The sequence below is a fragment of the Lagopus muta genome, chromosome Z (assembly GCF_023343835.1).
Source record: "Lagopus muta isolate bLagMut1 chromosome Z, bLagMut1 primary, whole genome shotgun sequence".
Taxonomy (NCBI): domain Eukaryota; kingdom Metazoa; phylum Chordata; class Aves; order Galliformes; family Phasianidae; genus Lagopus; species Lagopus muta.
Genome location: NC_064472.1, coordinates 48,839,594 through 48,856,669, shown reverse-complemented (window position 1 = coordinate 48,856,669; position 17,076 = coordinate 48,839,594). Strand labels below are relative to the sequence as shown.

The 17,076-nt window shown below is 38.7% G+C and overlaps 1 protein-coding gene across 3 annotated transcripts in view; it reads right to left on the bottom strand.

Annotated features, from left to right (window-relative positions):
• Positions 1-17,076, bottom strand: part of FER (FER tyrosine kinase) — a 176,051-nt gene that overhangs the window by 10,348 nt on the left and 148,627 nt on the right. For all 3 annotated transcript variants that reach the window (XM_048931375.1, XM_048931374.1, XM_048931376.1), the window contains 2 exons: positions 6,130-6,284; positions 2,122-2,244 (listed from right to left, as the gene is read on the bottom strand). In XM_048931375.1, the coding sequence (XP_048787332.1) occupies positions 2,122-2,244; positions 6,130-6,284 (278 nt within the window). The remainder of the gene's footprint in view (positions 1-2,121; positions 2,245-6,129; positions 6,285-17,076) is intronic.

Below are 17,076 nucleotides of genomic sequence, written 5' to 3'. Positions count from 1 at the left end.
CGCCAGGTACCTTTGTGGTAAAGAAGGCTTGTGGGATACTTTGCCATGTTTGGCAAAGCATTGCCATCAGGTGGAGGGACATAATCCTTCTTTTCTAAACACTGGTGAATGAGGCCACACGTGGAGAGTAGGGTCCATTTTTGAGCCCTCCTCTACAAGAGAGCATGAACAGAGTGCAAGGAGTCCTGAGGAGGACCATAAAGACTGAGGAGACTGAAGCATCTCTCCTCTAAGTTAAGGCTTAAAATGCTTGGATTCAACCTGGTGAAGAAAAGAGCTCCAGGGAATATCTCACCATTGAGTACAAATACCTGAAGGGAGGATGGATCCAGGTTCTTTTCAGGGTTGGACTATGCCAGGCCAAGATGCAATCGGCACAAGCTGGAACACAGGACACTCCTTCTGAACATCAGCAAGCACTTCTGTGCTATGTGGGTGATGGAGCACTGGCACAGGCTGTTCAGAGAGGCTGTGGGGTCTCCTTACTGGAGATCTCCTAAAGTCACCTGGTCCTGGGCACCGTGCTCTGAGTGACCCTACTTGAACAGGAGACCACACGGGACCCAGAAGTCTCTGTCCACCTCAGATGTTCTGTCATTCTGTGAACTGTTTACCAAATACAGCTCTCAGGGTTAATTACAGGCAGAGAACAGCACAATGGGCTGGCACACAGGGTTCTACAGCTAACACAGCTCTGTGACGTCAGGCTTACTTTAGAAATCTCTCTCTTTGTAAAGCAGAGTATAAATGACACTATACTCACACAACGGGTAAATCAAAGAACTGATTTTGATTTATTTTATAGTATATGTGTCTGCTCTAGATGCAAGACTGATCCGTGTAACTTCAAAGGAGAACGAATGAGCTCTAAGACACTGATAATATGAAGCCACATTAAAATGCTTTCCTTCATGAAGTTGTCCCTATAAACTAATTCTTCAAAACAGTGATGGCAGCAACTACTTTTTGTCTCTAAAGCGAAGCGATTCTATATACTCAATTTGGGATTTAAATTATCCTGATTTAATTGTAAGCATTCAAGCAACTAAATGTACTGATGACTCATACTGATTGAGGAATTGAGACAGATAAATCAGGAAGAAAGTCTGGAATATCCTAGCTGACTATCCTAACAGATGAACTGTAATTTTGTGAAAACCAGAAAAACATGGTGATACAAGGAATGATGATTCTAGAAGAAAAACTGAAAGAGAATTTCTGATGGGCCATCAGGAATGTTTTTCCATAGTACAAAAAAACTAGAAAGGCAAAAAAATACTTCTTAATTTTTCATCTGGACCAATTTCTTTGCAGTGGATTCAAACAGTAATTAGGTAGTAAAACTTACTTTTACATATATGTCTCTGCTTTGACAAAGATTGAATTTTTGCTTTAGCCTTTTAAGGATAAGCCTTGGTGGTCATCTGCAGTGATAATAACAACAGTGACCACGCCACCACCAAACTACGCTTTTTAAAAATCAATTACCAGTCTTACTAATTTAGAATCTGTTTTACATAGTAGTACTACACAGAGTTCTGAAATGTCACTAAATATGATGAAAATACATCAAAGTCCTGAAATCCTGCTCATGGTTATTTGCTACTTTAATAAAAGTCTTTTGATTATTTTGTAGGGGAGAAATGCAGCTTTCATGGCTCAAGCAGCTTACCATTTTCCTCTGTAACTGATAAAACTTTGTCTGAAATACTTTAATATAGAAGATGGAAAGATACAGATTTTTTCTTCTAGTAGTTTAGAATATTTATAGGTGTATTAGCATAATCTTAAATAATTCATTCTGCTCAAGCCTCTGCTTTGCATAGCAGTAAATTCACCCTCTCTTCATCTTACCTTTTAGTAACACACATGTATGTTTTATGTATTATGCATACATATAATGCACTAGAAGTTCTTCCTCCTTTACATTAATATATTCCTTTTCATTTTTAATACACATATATGTTTGTTAGAATTATCAAATAAATCATTTCACAATATTTTTGCTAGCATTTCCAGATAGCTAATTCCAGATAAATAATTCCAGATATTATTTACTTGCTATCTTTCTTTGTCTACTACATCCTCATGGATGTATATAGCATTTCTTTCACTCCCTACCTTTCTCAACTTGTTCTCGTGCTTGCTGGTTGGTCATTCCAGGATACGGGCATACTCCTAAACTGAATGTCTCCCACAGAAGGATTCCAAAGCTCCATACATCGCTCTCTGATGTGTATCTCCCTAAGAAAAGGAGAAAACCCACAGCTTAGTCTACAGAGAAATTCATTCTTCAAGTGATTCCAGATACTGTTTTTTTTAATAAAGTATTATATTGGGAATCTTTAAGCTGAACAGAGCTGTAGCTACAAATAAACACACTGTAAATACCACAGTCTTCAGTATTTGAAATGATATATTATCTTGAGTACAATAACTATAGTAAAAGCCAACTTTAAGTGTTAAGAAGTTTGACAAATAGACTTGCTACGCAAAGCACATGGTTGAGATACCCTTACCATATCAATTACTTTGTTGGTAATTTAAGAATTACTTACCTCTTGCTGTAAAAAAAAAATATCTTTTAATACAAAAGGACTTCAACTCCTGTTTAATTTGATACTGAAGAACTGATGCAACCAATCAGTCAAAAATAAAAGTAAAAAACTGGACCTGCTTCGTTCCACTGTCTCCAACTATCCTTCTAAGATAGTAAACTTTGATAACTGACTTCCAAACCTCTCTGTGTAATGAAAACCTGATTTTATGGAAGAAGAAGAGATCTTGGATCATTGGCTCTGATGTATTCACATTAAAAGAGGCACTGCACCAGAAAGTGAAGGATCCAGGCCCTTTGTAGCATGATCTGTGAAAATGTTACCTTAAAAATCCACCTCTCACAGTTCTTTCATCAATTTTCTGTTTATATTTCTGTAACATATTATTGCATTGTATGTGTATCTTCGGTCTTAAAAATACATGCATGCTTATGAATGCATTGTTTCTCATCTCCAACCATTAGATTAAGCAAACTAAGCCACCTCTGGCTAGACAAAAAAGGGAAAATAAAATACATGTAAATTAGAGACAGCTGGTGATAAGTCAACTGCTCTGACGTCAGAAAGTTCAGTTTACTGTTGAACTAAGTATCGCTTCCAGCTGTGTTATATTAGCTAGTGTGCCTTGTAGATGGTAATTATGGACATTCACTGTGCTCTTCGTAGTAAGATTAGTTTTCTTGTCTGTATATCAACTCTCTTCAGAGTTTGGCATCCAATAATTTTAACATTTTTTCTTAAAATCATTCAGTAAACACAAGATATGTGATGAGCTTTTTTTTTAAAAAAAAAAACAAAAAAACACGTGTTCTGTACAGTTAATTTGCCTTCCAAGTGTGCTACTATCCATTAGAAAAAAAAAAAAGAAGAGATAAAAAACCCTCTTTTCTTATTTTCTTAAGCACTGTATCATTCAGGCAATGGCCAAACTTCCCTACCTTTCTTTTTCTCCCAACTCTTATACTTTTCCTCTAAGAACCAACATGAACAGTGGTTCCAACTAGCTTTGAGTCACCGAACATTTAGTTCTGTTCAGTCTGGTATTCATAAATGCCTTCAGTGTTACCCACACAAAATAATGCAGTATAAAGGACCACATTATCAGGATTGTAAAACACTTAGCCATTATTTTTACTTGCATCTTTTAAGGGAGCAGAAAATATAGTCCTTCAAAAATACCCAGAAACCTAGCACCACTTTTTGAATATCATATATTAGACTGCTGAAAGTAAAAACATTTAAGATGGCTTATTTTCACAGAATCACAAAATTGTAGGGTTTGGATGGATCAAGTCCAACCCCCCACCCCCCCACCCCGCTAAAGCAGAACCCCTACAGCAGGCTGCGCAGGTAGGCATCCAGACAGATCATGACTATTTCCAGAGAAGGGGACTTCACAATCTCTCTGGGCAGCCGGTTTCAGTGTTTTGATTTCATTGTTTTCACTTGCTTTCACAGTGAAGTTCTTTGTGTTAGTATGGAATTTCTGTGTTCCAGCTTCTGCTGATTGTCCCCTGTTCTATTCCTGCACATCACCAAAAAAAGTCTACCCTTACTGACTTGACCCTTGCACTTCAGATGTTTATAAGCATTTATCATATCCCCTCTCAGTCTTCCTTTGCCTACGCTGAGACCCAGTTTACTCAGCTTTCCCTTGTATGCAAGATGTTACAGGCCTTTCATCATCTTTGTTGCCCTCCACTGGACTCTCTCAAGAAGTTCTTTTTTGAACTGGGGATTCCAGAACTGGACACAGTACTCCAGATGTGGCCTCCCCAGGGCAGAATTGAGGTGGAGGAGCACCTCTCCTGACCTGGTGACCAAGCTGTCTTCAATGCAGCTCAAGATGCCACTGGTCTTCTTGGCCACAAGGGCACACTGCTGGCTCAAGGCCAACCTGGTGCCCACCAGGACACCCAAATCCTTCTCTGCAGAGCTCCTCTCCAGCAGGTCAGCCCCTAAACCATACTAATGCAGATGGTTACTCCTCCCTATAAGTTTAAGACTCCACTTTTGCCCTTGTTGGTCCCTCTTTGCCCAACTTTCTACCCTGCCAAGGTCTCCCTAAATGGCAGCACATCTTTTTGGTGTGTCAGTAACTACTCTTAGCTTTCTATCATCTGCAAACTTGCTGATGGTGCAGTGTATTACTTCATCCAGGTCACTGATAAGGATAACCCAGTACTGACCTCTGGGGAACACTCTTAGTTGCAGGCCTCCAACTAGACTTTGTGCTGCTGTAACAACTTGCTGATTTTCCCAACACTACAGAAAGCTACTCCAAGCTGGTTGGGTACAGGTGCATTTTAGGAAACACCATGTAAGTAGATTTTAATCAACTGCACTTTCTTCTGTAATCTGCAGAAAAGTCTCAGAGCACAAATTAAGGTATTGATAATAAGACTGTTTCCTACTTTATGTAGTTCATTGGAACACAACATCAGGCTACGAGCAATGGGCTTCCATTTTATATCAAATATACTGTATGTACTTTTGAAACAGTAAAATAAAGCTTTCAAAACACCTCTTGTAGTGCAACAAACAAACACCAGAATAGAAAGTGTATTCCACAGTGACCACCAGCAACACTAGCACTCCAGAGAATAACTGGTAATATAGGATCAATTTTTGAAACTGCATTTATTTTTAGCCTTACAAAGGACATATCTGCTTTACTGTATTATGGCATTAACTTCTGTAAAAGTGCTAATTAAATGAAGCATTTTCCTGTCAAGTTGCAAAGTTATGATTTCCAATGCAGGATTTTAAACTCAAGCTTTAAGAGATGGCCAAAAATATTTGTAGACAATTCAAGTATTTAAAACATATTTTTCTAAGTACTCAAATAAAGATCTGGCTAAGAGGACTGAATTAAAAACATGACATCATCCATTTAATATGCTGACTCTTCACATTTCATTTCACTTAGAAAACTGTATTTTCTAGTTTCACTCACAAGTTAAAAAGCTAAATGCTACAGTTTCTATTTCTGTTTTGCATCTGAAATACATAGTATGGACCACCTTCCTTAATCAGAAATAATGGATTTTCCCCCAGTGAGAGCAGCACAGCATTATATAAAAGTGCAGGTTAAAAAAAAGTAATAATAATAATAAAAAAAAGCTAAATTTGAAAAAATATAAAGCAGTCTTCATTTTTCTCAAGTGCAATGATTTACCTAACACGGAATATTAACATTTTCTACCATTTCCAAAGAAACGCTAGAGCAATCACTGCCATAAATTTGCAGAACCTGCCAGCAATTTTGGTAATGATTCAGATGATGAACAAATCAGTCCGCTAGAACCAGTCGGCAGCACAGCCAGAGCATTATTTTAGTGCTCGGTAATAACATAAGAGCAGCAAATTGCTGCCTTATTCCTTTCAAAAATAGAACAGTACTTTATATACCACTTAAATATGATGAACCACTAAAGTATTTTAAATCTTTTTGACCTGACGTGAATACAAGGAAAAACCATATATATACTAAAATACTGTGGATGGGATAGCCCTTCTGCTTCTTGTACTGCAGGTACTTTCTGCAGGGAAGTCACAGATACATCCTTACCGTAGTTGAGGGCTTCTGGGGCAGTCCATTTGATAGGAATCTGCTTTAAGCCTGATGATGAATATACTCCATCATCCTCTTGACGAGACATTCCAAAATCACTTATTTTCAGTATGTTGCTTTCACCCACCAAGCAGTTCCTTGCAGCCAGATCCCTAGGTTAGAACAAGAAACATTAACTCCACATTTTTACATGTTTAAATCTACTTTAAACCTACTTAAGAGTCAGGGAAAATGTAAAGAAAAACATGAAACCATTTAGCAAGTCTTTTCTACTACAGCTCAATTTGCCAATGAAAGTGAGTGTGGCACCACACAGATCAGGCTTTCAGAAGCCTGTGGGGAGACCACCAGAGAGTAGGTGGATATTTTCTGAAGGGACGGCAGTGTGAGGGGAGCCAACATGGGAGCAGGACTGCAGTGAGGAGGAAGGAGCAGCTGAATGGAGAAGCAAATCTGCATGTTAGCAGATCAGATTTTGTGTGAAATGAAACAGAATTCCAAGTACATGCCTAAAACATCTTCCCACAGTTATAAAAGACACTGAAAAAAAAACAAAAAAAACCAAGAAAAAACAGTGAACTAGCTCTTACACCTTACATGTATTATAATCAGAATTGCCATTAAAAATAAAGCTACTCAGTATTACAGGAAAAGGCATTTTGGCTCAGTGACAGGTGAAAAACTTAAAAAATCAACAACCTCCCTTTCTCTCTCTCATCTCAAATACAACCTTCTAGATTAGGAGAGAGGCTGTAGTAATATCTGATAGAAGATCTAATGTAGCTTCTGTGCAGCACATGTTTGAGATACAAATACATGAAAATAATGTATTATCAATGCAGTATACATTTATTACATTGAATAATTTCACATTATATTAAAACAGTGAATAATGCCTGCTATAATTCCAGTCAGTGTAACAAAATACATACCAAGTTTTTTGGAGGAAAAACATGTTAATAGGATTGAATTGTAACAGTAGCTACAATTCCTGGGCAAAGTATTGTTAAAATAAATATACAGTGGATACTTTTACCTTAGATAGCTAATATTCCATGGGAAATAACTACGTTAGCTTTCACATTTTAGATTGGAGATGTAGCCATTTTGAAGTGAATCCCCTGTGCACACTTAATGGACATTCATTGCTTTTGAAGAGTGATTTTGGAGCATGGAAACTAAATTATTTTTGAAGGAAACTAACCTGGAACTCTGCCAAAGTGTGCACCAAATTTGTGTCCATACTTACAGCAGGAAGAAAAGTCTGAACCAATGACAAACAGCTCGAAGCTCTCTGCATGGCAGTGACACTCAGGACATTGGTCTGAACTAAATCTTTAAGTAAAAGTCTTGATCCATATATACAGGTGTTACAGCTCCTATGTCTACAACTATTTTGATCAGTTGATGCATACTGATTTTGCACCGCATTATTTGCTACGTACAGAACCTTTGTTTGTAGGTAATCATTAAATTTGATCTGAACATTTAAATTGCAGCTGACTCACACAGCTTTGCTGCCAGTAAGATAATTTATGCCTCTTGAGCGCCATGCTACATTATTACAAATTCAGTTATTCTTGCAGTTAAGGAAACTGCACTCCTTAAAAACACATCTGAAATCATAGTTTGCAGCTGAAGATATGCACAAATATCTAGAACAGCTCAACATGTACCACTGTATATAGTTTAATGTTAGTATGGGATATTGCTCAGTTCCAGTATCAATTTGTTACTGCTTATATTCAATTAAAATGTATCACCATGACATTCCCAGTATTTATGGCTGAGGTTCCAGTTATATTTCATCTAAGGGTTTTTTTTTTTTTTTTTTTTTTTTTTTTTTACCATTTCACTCCATTTAGTCTAGATCTTGTGACAGTTGCTATAAGGAGTATGTCATATGTGAAAGAAAATTTACAGAGTTAGTTAAAACCACGCACATCTCCTTACTTGAGTCAGACCAGCATTTAAACCAGTTCCGAGTAAGATTCAGAAAAAGCTGAACGCTGAGCTTTTGTCTTAAGTTTGTTCCTCATAATTTGGATTATTAGGGAAAATATATAGTAAATAGTATAATGCCTGTATGCAAAGCTTAATGCAGTTCCCATAGTTCTTGTCTGTTTCATGTGTTACAATTTTATTTATCTTTTAGGATCATCTAGAAGAAGTGTTTGTCATTATTACTAAAAATCTCCTATTACATTTCCAAGAAAATCAAATTGGAATACGAGAAGGTGGGTAAAGTTTGCAACTACCTTCTAGACATACATAAATTAACACTAGATCTTCTAAAAGACCGCAGATATAGAAGTGTTGGCTTCATGCAAGTGATTTTCAAGCTGTCTATTTTTTAGGAGTGGGTTGCAGAATGATACCATTCAAGCTGACATCCTGCATACAAGCTCCAAGGGAGGAATCACGGGCCAGTGGCTAGCTAATAGACTGCAACTTGTGAGGGTGGACACAACTGTCAAGTTCACCATCAATCTTTCTGGGCAAATTGTTGATGCTTTGTTTTTGTCAGTTACCCATCTATCACACACAGAAGAATTTTTTATTGCTATCTGTAAGTGATGAGCCCCACACAAGACAGTTTAGCCATGGGGATGAACCTAATCTTCCCTTGACTGTATCTCAGCCTCTCCTGTAACTGAGCTGAAAGAAAGGTCCAGTACAATGCTTAGCAAGAGCCAAGTCATGAGGAGAGGCCTCTTGTCACTCAACCAATTCTGGAACTGGAGCAAGAAAAGGCTCCAGAAGTCCAGGAACTGGGCCAGTAAAGAGGAGCATGTGCAAGTCTAGGAGGGACTCTACACAGAACAGCCTCATTGGCAGGTCCAATGCTGCATCCAAGATGGGTACTCCCCTATCCCCTGATCTTTCTTTATGTTTTTCCTCTCAAAGTTGCTAAGTAATGCAAAGCTTACTTTGATTTTTCATAAATCCACACAGTTTAGTTAGATGCACCTGTAAGAGAGCCAATGACTGCAGGATAGCTGTTTTCTAGAAATCTCCCACTAAAGCTGATGTTTGTGTACACACATTTAGTGTTATTTCACCTTAATCTAACCATGGGGATTTGCAAATCTCAGTCATTCCTCCCTCCACACAGTTGGGATGTGACAACCCCACCAAAAATTCTACTCCTTTGCACCTCTAGTACCTTACCATTCGGTGGGATAAAACAGTATGAGTACAGTATAATTCTCAGTGGTCCACCTTCAACAGCCTCAGGTTTTGAAATTACATCCACTGAAAACTTGTTTTTCAGGTTCTTTTCTCCCTTCTCTCTTGTAATTTCTTAACAGTCTGTTCATCTATTTTATTATTTCATTCCTATGTCTTATAATGGCCCTGAAAGTTAGGGTATCTTGTTAGCAGTTCTGTTCTTATTTTACATCTCCTTCATCTACTGAATCATCCAGAGTTCCTATTTGTATTTGCACACTTAAGAGCATATTAAAATATATTACATTAGCCACCTCATGTTTTTCCTTTTTATTCTGAGAGGTTGCTATGATTTTTCAACATATTCCAAGCAGCTTCTGCACTTCTTCTCCTCATATATGACATAAAGATGATATTCATATTTTCCTATCCCAATATGAGACAAATAATCACTATGATTTACTACAGAATTTATAGTGAGAATCTGAAAAAAAAATTAAAGGATATTTTAAAAAGTAATATGAAGTACTATAAGTTACAGCTTTAATTTTTTTTCAGATTCCAGGATTCTAATTCATTCAATTTGATACCGATACAAGGAAAAAGCTCCAATATAACACTGATATGGAGTTTAAAGAAAACCCTTTGCATTGTAACCTTCCATACAAAGTACACACAATGGGGTTTCATTCAAGAGTTGTTATGTACGGCGCATGACATAAGTGACATGTGTACATGACATGTATACATATAATGTCTGTGACAGAAAGAGCTATGAAGTCATTACAGATAATTTCTATTACAGATCATTTCAGTTAGATATTGTAGTAACTCTTCACACTTTCTAGATAGCCTGTAAAAAACATACAAAGAGAAATCAATGTTCTATTTGTTTCACTTTCTTCTCCTGAATGGTCCCTAAAGCAAACATCCTGAAAAAGTGCAGATATAATTGCATGGAATTAGGTGCCTCTCTCTGCATGTGGGACGTTGTTTTTCTTCCCATGCAGCATTTGCTAGTTGCTGCAGCAATTCCATAAAATCAGCATGCATCTTAAACACAGAAAATCAACAAATACTCCTTAATTCACATTGTGAAAGCTCTACAAATTAGGCACAAATTCCATGGAGCTGCTATAGAACAAGTTCCTTACTAAAAGAGAAGCTATGACTATCACTGTTTAATATCATAATTATGGAAGTTCATAGTGCTATCAGAAACAAATTTTTCCCCAACAACTAAAAAATAAAAATTGATTTGTAAATCAGAGATCTGAGTTTTAAGTAGCTCCTTAAATGCAAACAGGGCAATGACTACAAGTCACTAACACAGGTTGGATATGCTGAAACTGCTAGAGAGAGCTCATGTAAGGCTTTTACTAAGAATTCAATAGCAAGTCAAAGTGAAAGTAGAAGCAATTCCTCTTTGCTAAGAGTTGTTACCATCTGGATTCGTATCCATCAGAGAAGACATAAACCTTAAACTTTTCTCAAAGGACTCCACCTCTGAAGAACTACGCAGAAATTGATACCTAGTATTCGAATGGAATTCCATCAACTAAAGAAAATCAAAAGAGTGAATTCCTCATTACTAAAGCAGCAGGACAGATTGCCTCTCTGAACTAATTAGCTGTTTTATATCTCCTCCCTGGATCATGCAGTTAAAATGCTCCTAAGTGATAAAAGCAAGTAATTAATTAGTGAACAGGATCAGTTTATTCCCTCTGCATGTTTAATTCAACCAATATAGTCCATTATCTGATTAAAAGAGAAGGGTTGTTAGCAGGTCTACACACTGATGTTTTTGTGAACTACTGACGTTGCCTGTCCTTCAGCCACCAGCCTCCAAGATCCCTTGGCAAACTGTTGAGAAGAGTCCAACTACAACATCCAGTAACTACTTCAGCATTCTGGTAGTGAATCCGGTCAGATTCCACAGGCTTATAAATGTTGGGCTGTCAGAAATGTTCCCTTACATTTCCAGAGACTCTAGGTAGAAAGTTACTGCTCCTCCAAACATAGGTCCCCCAACTCAGAGGACTGGGCAACTCCAAATTTATCATTATTACTGAAAAATGAGGCAAAGAAGGCATTAAATGCCTCTGCTTTTTCCTCATACTTAACAGAAAATACAGCTATGCTTATGATACTCAAAAAAATATATATTGCTTCAAAATGTATTTGATATCCAGTGGAATTAAGGAGGAAACCGGGTGTCCAAAAAGTAATTAACCAAGATGAATAATTATCCATGATGGGTCCAGAACAGATGTCTACATTTTGTACTTGAAAAAGTTGCATTGGACTTTTACAGTCACAGGCATCTTTCATTTCCAAAAGCAGATATACAGGAAGATGGTTTATTCACAGTAAGTCAAATAACATTTTCAAGCAATAATTTCAACAAGTACTGCATTCACAGAAGCCATTAAGATGAAACACAACGCTAGTTTATATGACTGTATTAACTCATACATTCTTCATGTGATAATATCATGGATTTATTCACTCTATGTGATGACACAAAACTTACTACAGTGACTGTCCTTGCCCTTTTATAAAAAGAATGGCTTCTCTTCTGAATTGTTCTGAATCTTTTGCTTATTCTGTTCCTTAGCACAATGTCAAAATATCATTCATTTCTCTGTACAGAGGCATTAAATGTTGGTTTAACTTGTCTAAAAACCTAGAGTATGTGAAGAGATAAACAATTATACAACACAGATAGAAAAGCCCGCAGGATGCATTTAAGGAAAATGTCAAAAGCAGCATGGTATTTAGCACTGATTTTATGATTAAGCTTTTTAGCAAAGAAGTATATCACTTTGTTAAAAAAAAATGTAGTTTTAATATTATTATGCTCTGTTTGTAGTTTAAGAACAGTTCAACACTTACAGTGAAAAGTAGAGCATGAAAATTTGACACGTAACATCACAAGCACTCGAGGAACCAAGAAATTCAAGGGCATAATTCTAATACAGGTCAGCATTCTGTCTCTTACACACTTTGTATAGAAAAAGATAAACGAATACAATAGAATTTGCCGCACTTTTCAAGTCCCAGTTAAAAACAAAGTATTTTAAAATCCTTCTCCTTAGGTTGGAATGCTTCTTTTAAGACAAGGTTTCTTTTAAGAGAAACACGTAAAGAAAACCGATACCAAAGAGAGGAAGATCAACTACAATTCAAAGCCATCATCATATCGTAGATTTTTCTTAATTAGTGAGGGAAAATTCAAGTGGATGGTGCAGTAACATAGTAATTTAGCAATGGAAATGAGATTGACACAGATACATAATGACTGTTTGCTAACATTGTTTTCTCATCAGAGTAAAAAAACATTTTGTAGCTTGTACCTTGCAGTATATCTCTCTACATTTAAAGATTAAAAACAAATGATTACTAACATGTTAAGATACTTTAGCATTCTAAAAACAGTCTATTATAAGAATTAGAAAAAAATCTAAAGCTAAGAAGAACGATAGTTTACTCTAATTGCTCTAGACAGCTAAGCAAGATTTGCAGTTAGAAATATGTAAGAAGTATTCCAACAGAAATATGTAAGAAACCTTATGTCTAATAAGTTGTACTTATTATAATAAGTAAAAAATGGAAAGGAATAGCACATGGCCATGTCTATCCATTTTATGTAAATTCACCATTACCAAATAATTTGATCCTCCCTCCCTTTCTAAGTTACTTGTGTTCTGCAAAAGGTTTTCTATCCACAAATAAAAATACGAAGGTAAAATAAAAGGTTTAGCACTCCTCTGGCAATAAGAAGAAGAGAGCAATGGGATTTTGAAAAATTTGTGTGTAGAACCTGAAATAGACAATATGGAAGGAAGATGAAGTTACTGTACGCTGTTTAAGTGTCATGATCACAGCAGAAGTAATGAGATTGCTGTAGCTTTTGGAACCACAAAAATTCATGTGCGTGCAGGAAGCTTTTACAGCAAGGATGAGCCAAGGAATTCACATTAATAAAGCTGAAGTTTCTGTTAGGAGAAATGAGTTAAAAGCAGAAAAACTGGCAACAAGGATGTTGTGAGAAAAGAATGGAAGTGAGGAATGTAAATAAGCTCAAGTGACCTTGCAGCTGGGAATACAGCATGGTGGTAAACTACGCTTGAGTGAACAACTGATAAACAGGCATAAACAGCAGACCAGTAAGCCTCTAGCATGGACTTTGCCTACATTCCCTGTGCTTGTGAACCTATGCTCACGTGTTCCTTTAGGGACGATCTGACAATGTAACGACAATAAATTCACTCATTCCACTTCAGCCACAGGTCTAGCCTGGTTCTTTCTTCCTGTCTAACTGGCTCACAATTGTGGAGCAGAAGGCAGGATTCAGGAACTGCCACACAGTGGCTGGCAAAAGAGCAGGGGACCGGGGAGGTGGCATTGGGGACTCTCTGTGTTGCAGAACATCTCACCACTGAATGCTGGTTCTGCCTGGCTGCTTCCCTGACTACCATACCTCCACTGGAAGTGGGATCCAAAGTCGATGATGAAGCAGTTATTAACTCCAAGATGACTGAAGAAGCTGTGTGCAAACTGCCAGGAGAATGGCATCAGAGTCTTCTTGCCAGTAACCGGGGAGATTTGGATGGCTGTTAGCTCTTGACAATCCTAGAACTCCTGACTGTGAAGTTACAGCACTATGCATTACAGTAAGAGAGTTACAAGATGCAAAGGTGATCGCACAAGAAGTACTTACTGCACAGACAGAGCAGTGCTGTGAGCTGCAATGCACTGTAAAACAGCTAGTGGCACATACTGCTAACAAATGAAGTTGCAGATATGGGAAAAGTGAAGTTTTGACTTCTCCAGCTTGTGCTCTTATCATGAAAAATTCAAAGGAAAAAAAATTACTTGAAAGAATCTGAGTCTTCAGATTCTGAGGCTGTGTGAATGGGGGAGCAGCAGGATGGAAGGCAGAGATCATGAACGCTCATATCCCGAAAGAGTTAAGCCACTTTTCAGAGATATATCAGCAGAAGAGTGGGGAAGGTGTACCAGAATGGCTTTGTGAGCCTCAAATAGTGACATTGCATCTATCTTCTTATTAGTGGCTGAAAAGGATCCATTAAGCCCTACTGCCAGTGTTGATCAGACACTGTGGGGGCATGCTATGATTCTTTGCTCAGTTAGGAAATACCTGGAAACCCTACAGGCAAGATGCTTTTGCACCCATGCTGTATCAAAGGTTGTGTTTAACACTTTTAAAAGCTTATACAGATCCAGCTGAAGTAGTGTCATCCTTAGGAAAATGGTGTACAACAGAAAGAGATATTAATCTAGTGCAGCAGATGGGCGTGGTAATTACAGGACCCAGCCTGGAAAGGGCATCAATAATGAAAAGCATCAAAAAAGATGCCCTTCTAAGAGGGGCATCTGCTTCAGTGAAACCTCTGATCATACCAACAATCATGAATACTACTGGGAACACAGATGCCCTTGCAGATGCCTTTAGGGAAATAGAGGGGATGGTGAATAAAGAAAAGTCAGCAAAACCAATAGTTAACACACAGCTGACAAGGAAACAAATGCATAAAGATCTTGTGTGAGCCGGTCCCACCAGCAGAAACAGATTTGAACCAAAACATCAGCACTGTTTAAACAACAGCAAAAGTTAGCACCACTTAAAAGTGTGTCCTTGTCCACACTGCCTGCTGCCTCTCATCTGTCAAAGCAAGTGCCAAATGAGCACAAAGCTATCTGTAGCTCTGGGGAAATCTCACCCTGCCCCCTCACCTGAGGTTACTTTAACAACAGGAAATAGTATCCCATTTGCCACAATGGTGCTAAATGCCCCAGTCAAAGAACATGTACTGGGTATGGATGTCTTGGCAGGACAAACAGTTGAGACACTACATGGTTGCTTCTGCTTCTGATTACTCTGTTAACACCCACAGAGGGGTAGGCCAGGCATCCATATAATGGAAACAGATGCATCATTTAAAGCAACAATTTCCACCAGAAAAATTATCTGTAAGCATTTCATAAGTCACTCATCTAGGAACTGTATCATTTAATCATGTGTTTACACTAGGGGAACACTTCCATCCCTCTGAGAGATCACCTCACATCTCCTGTAGAGGAAGTACTGGAAGGCTGCAATGAGGTCTCCCCGGAGCCTTCTCCAAGCTGAACAAGCCCAGTTCCCTCAGCCTTTCCTCACAGGAGAGGTGCTCCAGCCCTCTGATCATCTTAGTGGCCTCTTCTGGACCTGTTCCAAGAGCTCCACGTCCTTCCCGTACTGGGGTCCCCAGGCCTGGACGCAGTGCTGCAGATGGGGCCTCACAAGAGCTGAGTAGAGGGGGACAATCACCTGCCTCTCCCTGCTGGCCACCCCTTTTTTAATGCAGCCCAGAACACAGTTGGCCTTCTGGGCTGCAGGTGCACACTGCTGGCTCATGTCCAGCTTCTTGTCCACCAGGACCCCAAGTCCTTCTCTGCAGGGCTGCTCTCAAGGAGATCTTCTCCCAGTCTGTATAAAGACCTGGGATTACTCTGACCCAGGTGCAGCACCTTGTACTTGGCCTTATTGAACCTCACTAGGTTTTCATGGGCTCACTTCTCCAGCCTGTCCAGGTCCCTCTGGATGGCTTCCTTTCCTTCCAGTGTACTGACTGCACCACTCAGCTTGATGTCATCCGCAAACTTGCTGAGGGTGCACTCAATACCATCATCTATGTCACTGATGAAGATGTTGAAGTATTATAGGTATTGTGACGTATTTTTGACATTTCCTGTAAGATTAGTGAAAGTGTCAGAACGCAGAGCAACATACTGAAGTTGCCTGCTTTCATTTATCAGCTTTGTTAATGATCTGAAGGAAAAGTCAACAATTTAATTGAACTTCCAAATGAGAACAAATTAAAAGCTGCTGCAAACATCAGTAAGGGCAAAGAAATAAAAATAATGAGAGAAATAAAGAGTAGAGAAATGTCTGTTGGAAACAAGAAAATCAGACAATCTGTAAACAAAAATGAAGATATTAATAAACAAAATTAAGCCTAAAACTAGACATTTTCTGGGACTTTTCTTTTGCCTCGAAAAAAGAACACACAGAGAGAAATCTTAACAATGCACACAAATAGCTGAAAGGAGAGCAAAGATAGAACAGAGGGTGCCCAATGCAAGGACAGGAGGCAGGGTGCACAAAGTGGAATACACGAGGTTTCCTCTGAACACCAGGAAGAAATCCTGTGCTGTGCGGGCAATGGTGCACTGACACACATTGCTGAGAGGGTGATGAGGGGATTGGAGGTCAAGACATGTGAAGAGCAGCTGAGGTCTCGGCTGTGCTCAGCCCAGAGCAGAGGAGCTGAGGGGAGGCCTCGTGGCAGCTGCAGCTCCTCACACGGAGAGGAAGGCAGCACTAAGCTCTGCTCTCTGTGACAGGGAACGACATGGAGATGTGTCAGGGGAATGTCAGGGGGGTATTAGGAGAAGGTTTCTCACCAGAGGGTGGTCAGACAGTGGAACACGCTCTCCAGGGCACTGGGCACAGCTCAAGAAGTGTCTGGACAATGCTCTCAGACATAGGGCTTGAATTTTGGGTGGATATGTGTGAAGCCTGAAAATGGACTAGATGACCCTTGTGGGTTCCTTCCATCATATTCTATGATTCTACCTCTAAAAGCTGCCTGGACTTGATCCTGGGCGCTCTGCTCTGGGTGGCCCTATTGGACAGATGATCTCCAGGGGTAACCTTCCAGCATCAACTACTCTGTGACTCTGTAAGTGCTGGGGTAGAAATAA